This window comes from Telmatherina bonti, assembly GCF_933228915.1.
Source record: "Telmatherina bonti genome assembly, chromosome: 2".
Taxonomy (NCBI): domain Eukaryota; kingdom Metazoa; phylum Chordata; class Actinopteri; order Atheriniformes; family Telmatherinidae; genus Telmatherina; species Telmatherina bonti.
Window position 1 is genome coordinate 13,970,665 of NC_136620.1, and position 14,901 is coordinate 13,985,565.

Sequence of the window (14,901 nt, forward strand, 5' to 3'; positions counted from 1 at the left end):
AGAATGTTCCAGGAAGAGGTGAAAAACCATTTTCATGACATCTTTATCATTTTCTTTTGTTCATCACAGTTTATATTTTTTTACTTTGTCAGATTTATCCAAGCATTGAAACGAACAAACAAATCATTTTGTGTTCCTGGTCTTTAAACTTTATCTCAAATCTTTCATTCAGAAGAATCAATCAGTCTTTTAAACCAGATATGAATCGTCTCTCTTCAGGGCCAGAAAGAATCGTCTGTTAATAAACTCTAAACAATAGAAACGTCTGAAACTCGGTGCATTTTCCCTGTTAGAAATCATTGTTTTATTAATGTTTCTCTTCATCATCAGAGCTGATTGAATCTGCGCTCATTTTCAGGCTGGAGTTTTCATCTGTGTCCACAAATAACTTTCTTACCTCGTCTGTGAGCTCCGATCTCTATCAGCTGCTTTATGGTTTGTATTTTTCTGTAACAAATAAGGAAACATGGAAAAGTAAACATGTTAATTAAACAGGTATTGTTTTAACATCTATAAACACATCTGCAGAAAGACCAAATCTATAAGCACACATCAGCAGCTCCAACACTGTTGTCAAAGAAGACAAAGTTTCAGAGACTGAAGTCTAAACAGTGTTTCATCAGAACATCATTTACCTTTGAATAAACCTTGGGTCGCCCGCTTAACACGGTTATAAGTCTTTCCATGGTGAATTAGGTGTGAAATGTACCAAAACGTGTTCAAACTGAGTGCGTCTCCAAGTAAAACCTTTTCAGAATATTCCGGAGAGACTTTGATTCATCACAACATGTCAGTTCTGGAACATGACAGTTCCACCATCTGAGTTCCACCATCTGACAGACAACAAACATGTACATGAAATGAAATGAAAAATATTTCCTGATCATGAAATATTTGATATTTAAATATTTAATTTTTTAAATAAAATTGAAATATCAAATAATATTTAAATAAATATTTCATATTTCACTTTAAAAACATGAACATTAAACAGACAAAAGGATGAAATCAGCTGGTCTCCATACAACCTCTGTAAACTGAATAAGTACATTTTTAACATGATCTGCACCAAAACATTGGTAAAATTACACCCCTCCCCCCAAAAACATGATGGACCAACCTAATATGAAGCACACATTCACTGTAACATGGTTTAGATCAGGGTTTCTCCTCCCAGGTCTTCAGGACCCACTGCCCTGCTGGTTTTACTGCTATTCTGACCTTAACACACCTAAATAAAATGAATGGCTGATCTGAGAGGATTGATACAAATTTATTGAAATAGTTTTTAAAAATAATGCTTGAGTATTTCTTGCCCTTCTGGACTTACATATTAAAGTAAATGGGACTGAAATGTGTGGAACAGAACCACTTTAAAACACTTGAATGAAACAAATGGCTTGTTAACATGCCTGCACAGAACTTGATGAAGATGTTCAACAATCTGTTGGAGCAGGAACACATCTAAAACATGCAGGCCGGCAGGTCCTGAAGAACTGGACTGAGAAACGCTGGTCTAGATGAGATTATTCCACAACTTCCACAGAAAGAGTCGTGTTGCCAGATCTTGCGGGAAAAACAAACAACTAGCTTGATGAAAACAAGCCCAAAACAAGCGATCATGCCCCCCAGAGAAAAAAAGAGAGACATTTTTGTCTTAAATTTGATGTTTTTTTAATTCACTGTGGAAACAGAGCTGACAAAATTCTGAATTATATTGGGGGTTTTTTTCTTTTTTTTTCTCAGTCTTTCCACATCCTGCCTGCTCAGCGACATAAAAATGGGATAAAATGTGACATGAACAATCAGACTGAGGTCACCTTGAAAACAATCAATATGGATCTGATTTATACGCGTGAAAATAAACTAAGTCATATGTGCACAAAAAAAGTTCCTGCCATGTGGACATAGTTTAAATGTCTTACTTGAATATCAGACATCATGCTGTAAATTCTATTATATCATAAAAAACCTGCAGTGAAATTAAAGGTTTGTTTATAGTAATCACGTAAGGCTCAGACATATGAAACTCAAACTTAAAGTAGGTCTTATTTGAAAACAAAAACCCACAAAGTATCCAATAAAACAACTCTGATGTGATACACACTAATCTGACTAAGTTATACTCAACTCTGTGTTTGATGGTTGGAGTGCAGGTTGCATTTTAGCTGTACCGCATCATCAGAACTCAATGCAATACTTTTTAATAGCTTTATTGTTCTGGGGGCTTCATTGAGCAAAGGGGGATACTGCAGGTAAAAGCTAGGTATGGAACCAGTGTCAGCTGCACACAGGAGATGCAGCATCTCTTCAGTCCCTGCAGATACCCAACACGTTGCCATATTCTGGCTGTGAGTCAGAGTCCAGCTGAAACTGATCTTTGCCAAAATATTTTACTTATTTTAGTAGGAAATAAGTGAATTTATTTTGTATTGGACTGTCTATTATTGGACTGTAAATAATGCACAAATGTTTATTTGTCCATGGTAGAAAACTATGGAGAACCACTGTATCTCAACTTCTTAGTGAACAAATTCTTCATTTATAACACTAAATACTGCACTTAATAATCATTAGTTAATATCAGAGTTCCACTTCTTGAACTTTGACTGAACTTTGACTGTTACTGTCTGGAAACTCCCCAATTCCTCTAGAATAAAGTCCATCACTGACCACTTCCTGTTGCAAACTTTCACTGTGAATTTCATATTTCATCTTATTGTTGTTATTTTAAACTTAAATCTGCTGATTTGACTTACAAAATCCTTCTCATAGCCGAAGAAAGTTAACTTATTTTCATATTAGGGAATATTAAATACAGATGGTCAGAAATGCTGTTTAAAATGTGAAATGTGCCTCTAAGAGTCTAATATTAAAAAAGTATGAGTTAACAATATAAGCAGCAGTTTAGATTTTGACTGGCAGGAGCCGTGGTAGTCTGTAACCTAGCAACACTTTCCAATCACGCACAAATATTTGAAAACACTAATTTGAGAATGAGACCATATGTGATCCAGCCAGATTAACGGTTACCTTCATGCTTCTACTTACTCTTACCCACCGATGGTCACATCATCCACACATGTTAATACCTGGAGAAAAAAGTCAGACTGTTGTTTAAAACTTTCTAACTGTTGATTTTACACATAAGTATAGTGGAAATCCCAGCACAGCTTCTCTCCATCATGTTTCGGCTACAGCAACATCCCCATCTGCTTCCTTCCTCTCAGCTCCAAGGAAACTTTGGTTGGGATGCTGCCTACTATGGCATGAGAAAATTCCCCAAAGACTACAAAGAAAATATTAACCTGTAAGCTGAAACTTTCTCCCAGTTGAAGAAGATAAATCATTCATTATCTTTCCCCTTATTCCAGTTCAGGGCTGCAGGGAAGTTGAAGCCTATCCCAGCAAATAGCAGGTGATTGACATGGTACAGCCTGGACAGGTCGCCAGTCCATCAAAGGGCCAACACAGAAAGACAAACAAGCATTCACATTCACAAACTAGAGTGACTGGTTAACCTTACATGCATGTCTTTGGATGGTGGGAGAGAACCTCGAGAGAACCCACAAACACACAGGGAGAACATACAAGCACTGTGAAGCTAAAAGTAAAATCTTTAAGGCCTGAGTACGGCCTGTTGAAAGAGCCACCGAGGAGAAACTGTCCAGCCTGCTACTCTGGAGTGATCACCTCATGGTCAAGTACAGATGAACCTCAGAATGGATCCGGTTACTGCAGACTGAGCTGAGTTTCTTATCATTAGTCACATGTTCTTCTGTTATTACAGCAGGTATTCAGTAGTGTTGAGCATTGCAGCATCACCAGCGATGAACTCGAAGGAAAAAATTATGGAGACGGAAATCTTCTTTAGCCTCTGTGGCTTATTTATTTAGGGATAACAAAAAATGTGCATCCTCTCTCGGAGGGAAAATCATACAACACAAAAAGGAGAGAAAAAGTAACTTCCATTGGCGCGCTTACAGACGTGAACGTAATGACGCAAAGTGCGTCCCCGACCAGCAAAACAGCGCCCCACCACATACAAAATCCTTCTTGGTGATAACACTGAAAATGTATTTACAACATGAGTACACAAATAAAGTCTCTCAACAAGTAGAATACAAAAAAACCCCAATAATGTGTGTCCAAATCATAAAAAGTGTCTCTGTTGTGTATTGAACCTCCTCATTGTGTTATTTGCAAGTCCACTAACGAGACACTCATTTCATTCAGGTTTGTCAACGTAGGGTTACCCCTGAAGTATGCAGAGCAGCGTTGCTTGAAGACCACAATAGAGAAACACTGGATTAAGGGCTTATTTGAGTCAGGGAGAACTTTAAAAGAGATCATAAAATCTCCACCTGAAAACATGTAAAAAATGTTATTGCAAACAAAATTCTTCTAGCAGAAATTTTTGTATCATTTTAAATCTTTTTTTTGTATTTAACAAAAATACAAAGAAAATTGGTCTAATAATACATTTTCTTTTTCTTTTTTTTTTTTTTATCTTACTCGAAAAATTTTCCCCATCATACACTTGTTTAATAGACATTGGGAATTATATTGTACATGCTTTTATATATACTGTACATATATATATATATATATATATATATATATATATATATATATATATATATATATATATATATATACGTATATATATATATACATATATTTATGTATATATATATATATAAATATATATATATATACATATATATGTATATATACATACATATATATATATATATATATATATATATATATATATATATATATATACATACATATATATATATATATATATATATATATATATATATATACATATATATATATATATATATATATATATATATATATATATATATATATATATATATATACATATATATATACAGCTCAAAAAAATAAAAAGGGAACACTTCAACAACACAATGTAACTCCAAGTCAACCACACTTCTATGTAATCAAACTGTCCACTTAGGAAGAAACACTGATTGACAAGCAGTTTCACATGCTGTTGTGCAAATGGAATAGACAACAGGTGGAAATTATAGGCAATTGGCAAGACACACCCAGTAAAGGAGTGGTTCTGCACGACAGACATCTTCTCAGTTCCGATGCTTTCTGACTGATGTTTTGGTCACTTTTGAATGCTGGCGGTGCTTTCACTCTAGTGGCAGCATGAGACGGAGTCTACAACCCACACAAGTGGCTCAGGTAGTGCAGCTCATCCAGGATGGCACATCAATGCCAGCTGTGGCCAGAAGGTTTGCTGTGTCTGTCAGCGTAGTGCCCAGAGCATGGAGGCACTACCAGGACACAGACCAGTACATCAGGAGACGTGGAGGAGGCCGTGGGAGGGCAACAACCGAGCAGCAGGACCGCTACCTCCTACTTTATGCAAGGAGGAACAGGAGGAGCGCTGCCAGAGCCCTGCAAAATGAGCTCCAGCAGGCCACAAATGTGCATGTGTCTGCTCAAACAGTCAGAAACAGACTCCATGAGGATGGTATGAGGGCCCGACATCCACAGGTGGGGGTTGTGCTTACAGCCCAACACCGTGCAGGACGTTTGGCATTTGCCAGAGAACACCAAGATTGGCAAATTCACCCCTGGTGCCCTGTGCTCTTCACAGATGAAAGCAGGTAGCCTGACTTACATTAGGTACTGAGATGAGATCCTCAGACACCTTGTGAGACCATAAGCTGGTGTGCTTGGTCCTCCTAATGCAAGACAATGCTAGACCTCATGTGGCTGGAGTGTGTCAGCAGTTCGTGCAACACGAAAGCATTGATGTTATGGACTGACCTGCCCGTTCCCCGGGACATCCACTGCCTCATCAGGAGCATGCTCAGGCGTTGTACGGAGGTAATACAGGCACAGGGAGGCCACACACACAATTGAGCCTCATTTTGACTTGTTTAAAGGACATTACATCAAAGTTGGATCAGCCTGTAGTGTGTTTTTCCACTTTGATTTTGTTGTTGGCACGTTCAACTATAGAAAAAACAAAGTATTTAATAGATGATGATTCATTCACTCAGATCTACAACATGCTACTTTAGTGTTCCCTTTATTTATTTTTTGAGCAGTGTGTATATATATATATATATATATATATATATATATATATATATATATATATATATATATATATATATATATATATGTATGTATATATATATATGTATATGTATGTATGTATATGTAGGACAAAGCTTCTCATGGAGTATGATAGGACCCGACGGAAAATAACTTTTTACTTGTTCTTGCAGCCCAGAGAGCAAGAACATAGTTCTTGTTTCATGTGGCGGATGTAACAAGCTTTAGCCTCAGAGATAGGAGAGCCCACCTCTGAGTCCCCCCGGCTCTCCTTTCTCATCTGAAGATGTGCTTTCTCATCTGAAGATGTGATTTCTGAAGACGAAGATTTTTTTTCTCTGACAATATGTTCGGTTTGGCTCAGAAAATTCTATGGATAGAGTTGGGCTTTAAAAAGTACTCTGCTAAGCTGAAAAATGAAAAATATGACTTATGGTTCAACAAACTGTAATTACACAAAATGTTAAGATAAGCTAAAACACATTAGTGGAGGTGGTGAAGGAGTGGACCCGACGCAGAGACGAGGGAACAGGGATGCAGGTTCAGGAGTAATTTATTTTAACCCAGGAGACAAAGAACAAACAAACTAAGTAACAAAATGATCCAGCAACCAAGGAATGAAACTGAGGCGTATAAATACACAGAACAAAACAAGACACAGGTGAAACAAATTAACTGAATGAACCCAGGTGAACTAAATCAATAGGAAATCTATGAAGCTAAACAAGAACCAAAGGAACTAAACAGGAAGAACTACAAAATAAGACAGGAAGCCCGAAAACAAAGCACAGGAAAAACCCAAATCATGACACATACACACACACACTCTTGCCTAATAAATATTATGAATAAAAATGCCATATCTGTCAGGATTGAGGAACGGAAAAGAGACAATGAAAGCACACAATATCCACAAAATCAGGGAACATTAAGTCAGACAGGAACATTTAAATGTCCTGTATAATCCTGCGGTCTGTTTTTATCCACATAACGTGTTAAAAAATGACTGATTTTTACGTGCTAAGCTTCTTAGATACCATTTATGCACATGCGGTAAAATTAAGCAGACTGGAATCAGCATAATACATCAGACCAAAAATTTAAGCACGTTGGTTAAATGTTAATTATACCATGGTCAGTGATAATTCTCATGACACCTTTGTTTTTGTTTGTACGCACATGTAGTTTGGTAAGTGACTGGAATATCACTCTTTTACGGGATGTCACCATAGCAATGCATTATTCGACTGACTCAGATCACCTGGCTTTTGACAGGTAAATGAGAGAAACGCACTGTAGCTTGACAACGGTTGTTTAGCATAAAACATACATCAAGGCCAACATGAAATAGTTCCTATGCTTTAGCATATTCAGCAAGTGTTGTAAAAAATAAATAAAAATTTGTTATAAAATGTTTACTGTGTGATATGAGCAAATTAAACAACTCAGATTCGTGCATTAGACAGTTTCAACGTACTTGATAGAGGACGCTGTGTGTCGCATTGTTCTAGACTAGATCAGGCATTATAACCGTTTAATGGATGGCTCCTCGTTGTTTAATCCACACTTATTTTTTTGTACAAAAAAGTTGAAGGACAGTACATTTATTTGATTTGAGCACTTTTTTTGTATTTGTCTTCTTCCAGACTTGTCAGGCTTCCAGTCTCACTATAACACAAAATCTGTACTTTCTAAAAGTCTCAGATGGCCTGCTGCCACAAAAGTACATTTAGGGGGCATTCACATCGACCTTTTTGATTTGAATCCTTGTCTGTTTGCTGAGAAAGTCTGCTTAATTTGGGAAAATGTGAATGGGCCAAATTACTTCTGACTCGGATCAAAAAAGTGGACTCAGTCCGCCTACAAATGTCTCGGTCCATACCAAGCAGACCAAATACAGGAAGTATTACCCACAATGCAACAAGTACTGCATTGTGGGTAATAACATAGCGATCCCATTAAGAGTCCCTTGCCTCGTCTGTAGTTCACATTGCCGTCAGAACCAATACCAATGGTGGACTTGAACCTATCCCAGTTCAATACTCTTGAATTTCCCCTCGGGGATAAATAAAGTATGTTTGATTAGATTTGATTTGTTACCAGACAGAGCCAATGGTGGACATGAACCTATCCCAGTTGCTACCAGGCAGAGCCAATGGTGGACTTGAACCTATCCCAGTTGCTACCAGGCAGAGCCAATGGTGGACTTGAACCTATCCCAGTTGCTATCAGGCAAGAGGTGTTATAGATCCTGGACAGATCCCTGGTCCATCTCAGGCTGAACACAGACGAATAAAGCAAACAACCCCACAATGCAACCTTATATGCATGTTTTTAGACTACTGAAAGATGTCAGGAGTACCTGATGAGAACCCACACATGCATGAGGTGAACATGATAACGCCAAGAGAAATTATGGCCAAAAACCTTCTTGTTATCATATCTTTAAACATTATCAAGTCATTTTTATGTCAATAACTGGAGGTTGCTTAGACTTTAATGAAATACTGAAAAATCTATATAATTTGTGCTAATCGATCTAGAAGTCTAAGATAGTTTGAAAAAAAAAAAACCACCTCTCACCAGTCAGGTGCTCATGACATAAAAGATTTAAGTTTTATACATACAGTATTTTTGCCCCATACTAGCAGAAATGATTTCTCATGGTTCAAGTCTTAAATAGGATATATTTAAAATTCTCAACACAGCAGGAATATTTTAAAGAGGAAATAACACAAATCAATGTTTTATATAAAGAGAAGGAGGAAATAGGAATCTCCAGACGTGACCAAAAACGCTGAGGGAGGCAGCTTAATAATTGTGGTTAATAGTGGTTTTACAGTCAGCAATGACTCAGCTGTGAAAGGAGGCAGGGTAGCTAATTGTGTGTTTCTTATTGTGGTGTGTGTTATAGAAATTGGAAGAGGAGTGTTAGTGTCTTTGTCAATCCATTCTTCAGTTCTCCATCTCCAAACATGCTGCTGCTGCTGCTGCTTCTGTTCTCATCTGCAGTGAGTTAAACTTTGATTCTCTACAGAGAAAAAAAAAATAAAAAGAAGAATTTCTCAATTTTGTGTCATTTTATAAGACTTTTGTTGAAGTATTTTATTTCCTGTGCCTATTATTGTCAAGAGATTTTAAGTCATTGTTTCGTTGTGTGGCTGCAGGAGGATGGCCAGACTCAAAAGGTATCAGGTGTGAAGAAGTCTGGCAGTTGTGTGTGTGAGGTAAACTCCACCATGTGGTCGTTCCCTGCTGTGAAGTTTGAGGGTGTGCTGGAGCAGGTTCAGACCTGCGAGAGATCCTTATTGAACCTACAGGAACAGGTAGGAATCCTGCAGACAAGCCGGCTTTTCATGGCTTATTCAGATATTTGACTTAACTAAAAGCACACTACTGTTAGTCATGGTTACGTAACCATAATTCCTAAATTAGCAGACTGATATAAGGATTCAAATGTTGGAATACACAATATTAAATTTTTTGCTGATATCCGATATGCCGATACTCATTTAGCTAATAACTGATAATGGACTGATACCAATTATGTCCAACAAAACAAGTAAGATATGGATCATATCCTGCTTTAAACAGACTTGCCTGTTACTATACAGGTTAATTATATCTGCAACGTATTTCCTTTTGATTCCATACTGGATTATACCAATCTTGTGTCAATAATATCTGCATTTCACAGAAATCGTCAGAAATTTCTTAAACATCTTTGGACAAGTGAATATTTATACTGCTTTAAGTCTGTGTGAATGATAAAAAGGTGACACTTGAGCAACTGTGTTTTAGATGTTTCCCTGAGATTTGATTCCAATGAAATGGATCTTCTCAACAATTTACTCTTAAGTTTGAGCTAAACCTCAATCTGAGTCAGGAGTGTTGAAGCAGGAGCATCTAAAACCTGCAGGAAAATGGTCCTCATGGACCAGAGCTTCACGTACATCATTTAGCCAACAAAATCAAATGTAGAAAATGAATTTTCTTTTTTGGACAAAGTAGCACTCTCTGCCTTTGCAACTTTTCTATGACTATTAACTTTTTTTTCTTAGATATTTGACAAAAATCCACCAACATGCAGAATGAGCTTCAGATCAGAATTTGAATTGGTCCCTCCACAGCTCATGATATTTTTCACGCCAGATATTTTCAATTGAAATAGCTAAACAGGCTCAGGTGTGAACACGAGGGACAGATTCCACTTCTGCACACCTCAAAGTTGTCTTACTGAGTTGCTGAGTCATCAAAAGCAGAACGTCCTCCGGGTGGAAAATTATTTCATGTAAAAGTTTGGATTCATTATGAATAAACTCCTTGGTAGAACATCAGGCGATCAGAGTACAATACACTGAAGCAAACTTAACCCCAACACCTCCAACAGTTCTGTGTTTGCCTTTGCTGCGTCTCAGCAGGTTAAACTTCTGTCATCCTTGTAGTTGCAGGGCTGCATTTAATCAAATTTGGGAGGTGGTAACTACTTTAGTCACATTCCTTTTGGCCAAATGCAGTTTAGTGTAATTCATTTGAATTTATTGTCTCCTGTGACACAATTTAACTTTAAAGAGCTTATTGTAGAGCACCTACTTTCCATGCGATGAGCTCATTTTTTCATTGCAGAACTGTTTTCTTGATGGCAGTGGGTAATGGTTGCTTTGCTTTTTCTGATTCTTTTTAAAAAATAAATCTGTTTTTTAAAAATACATACATATTCATTTATTTATCTGGTGTTGGAAGAAATATTTTAACAGCCTATCTGAGTTTTTTCATAGCCCTTTCAAAAGAATTTTTTTGATATTGGAATCACATGTGTTAGTTCAAACACGGGTATCTAAGTGGTCAGTGTATCATTTTTAAAAGCAGAAACTATAAATGGTTAATTTATTTGTAAGTCAGGAAAAAGTCAGTTTCTCTGAATATTAAAATAAGATAAAAATGAGACGGATAAAAAAGAGATAACTGTGTATATTCTTATTTTAACCTGTAATTCTGAATAGACAGAATTTTTTGAAGTTATGGGTTTGTTTTCCTGTAGGTGACAATATCCATCGAGCGTCTCCCTCAGATCCAGGTTCAGGTTCTGAACGTGACACACCGGCTAAAGCCCTTCCAGTACCTGCATGACCAGGGCCTGTACACGGCACTGTCCCTGCGCATGCTGGACCAGGAGTTCAGACAGCTGGAAACAGACATTGAAACCATCCACAAGCAGCTGAACAACGCTCAGACACGGAAAGTCTATAAAGAGGTTTGACTAAAAACAGCAACGACCAAATCATAAAATAAGAACAAGCATAATTTAAACAGAAATGAATATATATATATTAAAAAAAAAAAAAAAAGAAAAGAAAAACTTGCTAAATTTATGATAAAATGCTAAAAATAAATTTTATTATAACTGGTTGTCACATGTGAGTAAATGTATGTCTGTGTGCCTGTGTCAGATGGATAAACTGCGTAAAGATGTAACCAAGATGCAAAAATCTGATACAGTTAACATGAAAAGTGTCAAAGAGAAACTGCGTTACCTGAAGAACAACGTTGAGTCTTGCAAGTCAATACCCAAGGACTTCAGAGGTGAGTGTGTTTGCACTGGAGCTGAATAACCAAGCCAACAATGTCATGCATTGTCTTCAATGAAGATGTGACAACAACAATGTGTAGAGTGGGAAATAAAATGTAGCCCTGGCATTTTGGCCCAGATGAGCCTGCATATGACCATGGACACCACCACAGATTCTTGAAAGAAAATGTCAATCATGCAACTACTAAAAATCACTAAAATCACGCAGAGATTGAGGTTGCCAGCCTACAGAGTTTTGTCAGACCAATAGATAAACTGTGTCATATGTCCAGTTTATCGCAGGCAGCAACAGGAATAATTGTAGCTGTTTCAATCTTGTCATTGTTGCAACCATTTTCTCTGGACATATAAAATACTGACAAACAATATAATGTTTAATTGCCAAATCTCTCTAGCTTTCTAAATTTGGACAATTGCACTTTTTTGTAATATCGGTCAAAAATGTTGTTTTGAAGCCAAATCTCAAATCCACAACACATTAATCCTTAGCAGTAGAAAGGAGAACCCCAGTCAGAAAGCATCCATTTAAATTTGCAGCAAAAAAAAAGATAAAAAGCAAATCAAAATGATCAACATAGCCAACATTTTGTTTGCTTCTTCACAATACTTATGTGTATTGTTAGTCTGCTATTCAGCCAGTATTAGAGTATGTAAAGTAAAGATAGATGGAGCCTCCGTGACGTCACCTGTAGGTTTCTGAAGAGCTGAATTGAAGCTCACTGGGCGTTCCTCGCCATCACCATCTTGGCAACGTCATCCATGCCGTCTCTCCCAGAAAACAAAACAAAAAGTAGAGCTGGTGTATAATTAACGTCCATCAAACTCTGACCTGCCTGTAGCTGATAGCTAACCCAGAGCTAACAGGAGCTAACCAGCTAACCAAGGACAGGAAGCAAAAGCTAAACTGCTAAAGCTAAAGGCCCCACTTTTAACCAAAGCTGTAAAAGAAAATGAAAAATTTTAATTGCAAATATTTGTCATCAACAGCAGGAAATATTTTAAAATTAAAGAATAAGCACTCAGAAATAAACATTTCTGTTAAAATAAACAAGCTTAACCTTGTGGGCATCAGAGCAAAATATGCGCAGCTGTTATTTACAAAGTCTGACAGGACATAATATATCATATCTAAGAATACAACACGATACAGCACGATACAGCAAAATACAAATTTTCTGTCGGAGACCGTCTAAACTTTATATGCATCACATCAGCAATGTACAAGTAGCAGCAGTAACATTTTACAACATCAAAAGGGTGGAAATAATTGATAAATTCTCATAAAGTTTGAATTTCTGTGTTTGACATACTCTGATAAGTTTGATATTTTTCCTTCCAAAAATTCTGTACTTGTATATTTTCCCTTTAGAACTTGCACAGTTTGTTCGTATGGTAACATAAAAAAAAAAACAAAAACAACATAATTTTTCAACATGGTAGAACTCACTTTTCATTGGCGCAATATATTTTTTATTGTCACCAAGCTCTGAGGAAACTTGACATGTTCTTTATCTGCGCTTCTAAAATTGACTAAAAATTAGCTCATTCTTTTAATTCAAAACTCCTCAGTAAGTTGTTACTAAAAAGTGCCGCATTAAGCCTTTGTGTCAGCATTTCCAGACTGCAGCTCTTTTCTAATAAAATCATTGTTTAAGAACTGAAGCAAAGCCACTCTTCATGCAACTTAAAGGCAACTTCAGTGCAGTGAATTCAGCTGTACTTAAACAATGATCACCTACAGAGAATGTTAGAAGTGACAGTAATATCCTGGACTTTTTCTCACTGCAACAATTGTTGCTTTTATTTTGCGAAGAAATGTAATGAAAACACAGCTAGTGTAAATGGGAGTATACAAAAGAAAAAGATCAAAACCATCCTTAAATACAGAAGCTTTTATACATTTAAGTGACACTCATTGGTCTGCAAAAAAAGAAATAAAACTAATGGTGACTGGAACATAAGTTGATCAGATATGACTAATAAACGTATTAAAAGAATGATTGCTAAAAAAGTTCTGAAAGTCATGTTTTAAAGGCATTAGAAAGTAAAATGCTACTTGAGAGAGCAAGCTGCAAATACGGCAGTCCAAATGAAGACTTTATCCAAAATTCACATTGACATGTGTTCTCCTTTCTTTTTGCAGGTCAGTCTCGGTACTGCTTCAAAGGCCTGATCACTAACATCAGCGATCCCATAACAACTAAGGTTAGTCCTCATGGAAAGAGCTACCACTCTGGCTCATGGGGCAAACAAGCACAGATGGACAGCGAGGGGCAGAAGAACAGTTACTGGGTTCAGCCTCTACTCAGCGGTCACATTCACGGAAACACCCTGCGTGTTTACCAAAACTACGAAGACTTCATGGCCTCTACGAACCATCATGAGTATACTCTGGCATCCTCCTACAGTGACCCGAAAACAGTCGAAGGTCCTAGCGCCGTCCTGTACGGTGAAGCTTTATATTACCACTGTTACCGCTCTGCAGATATCTGCCGCTACGACCTGAATACCAATGATGTCAAACGGATGCAGCTTCCACAAACAGATGTGGGATTCAACAACAAGTTCCCATACTGTTACTATGACTGTCGCCTTAATAGTGATGTTGACCTGGAAGCAGATGAGACGGGGCTGTGGGCACTCTATGCCACCACTAGTAACCATGGTAATCTCGTGGTGAGCAGACTAGTTTGGTACAACGAAGCTCAGACTCTGAATGTGACGCAGACGTGGGAGACCAGGCTGTTCAAGAAGGCAGTGAGCAATGCATTCATGGTGTGTGGTGTGATGTACGCCACCCGATACGTAGACGAATACCACGAGGAAGTGTTCTACGCCTTCGACACAGCAACTGGGAAAGAGGACAACTCCCTTGCACTGCGGCTGGAGAAGGTAGCCAAAGGAGTAGCCAGTCTGAGCTACAACCCTACCGACAGGCAGATCTACATGTACAACGATGGATATCTTCTGGCTTATCAAGCTTATTTCTGATTTAAAGCTTATATAAATGGCTATTTATTGTCAACTAAGTTTGCATTGTAGCACAGCTAGAACTTGGTAAAGTATTTTCTAAGGTCAATTCAACTAATGAAACCTTTTCTATTTTGGCACTTTTTACTGCCACCCAGTGGACAGAGTTATTAATGCTAATGCTGAATGTAGATTGTGTATCTGTTGATAAATGTTGGAAGTAATTG

The 14,901-nt window shown here is 37.4% G+C and overlaps 1 protein-coding gene across 1 annotated transcript in view; it reads left to right on the top strand.

Moving 5' to 3' along the window:
- LOC306761036 (olfactomedin) overlaps positions 1-14,695 on the top strand; it is a gene marked incomplete at its 3' end in the record, with an annotated part of 44,701 nt that extends 30,006 nt beyond the window's left edge. The window contains exons 6-10 of the mRNA XM_079247115.1: positions 9,029-9,125; positions 9,282-9,440; positions 11,156-11,368; positions 11,565-11,697; positions 13,848-14,695. Of these exons, the coding sequence (XP_079103241.1) occupies positions 9,029-9,125; positions 9,282-9,440; positions 11,156-11,368; positions 11,565-11,697; positions 13,848-14,695 (1,450 nt within the window). The remainder of the gene's footprint in view (positions 1-9,028; positions 9,126-9,281; positions 9,441-11,155; positions 11,369-11,564; positions 11,698-13,847) is intronic.
- Between the last annotated feature and the right edge of the window lie 206 nt (positions 14,696-14,901).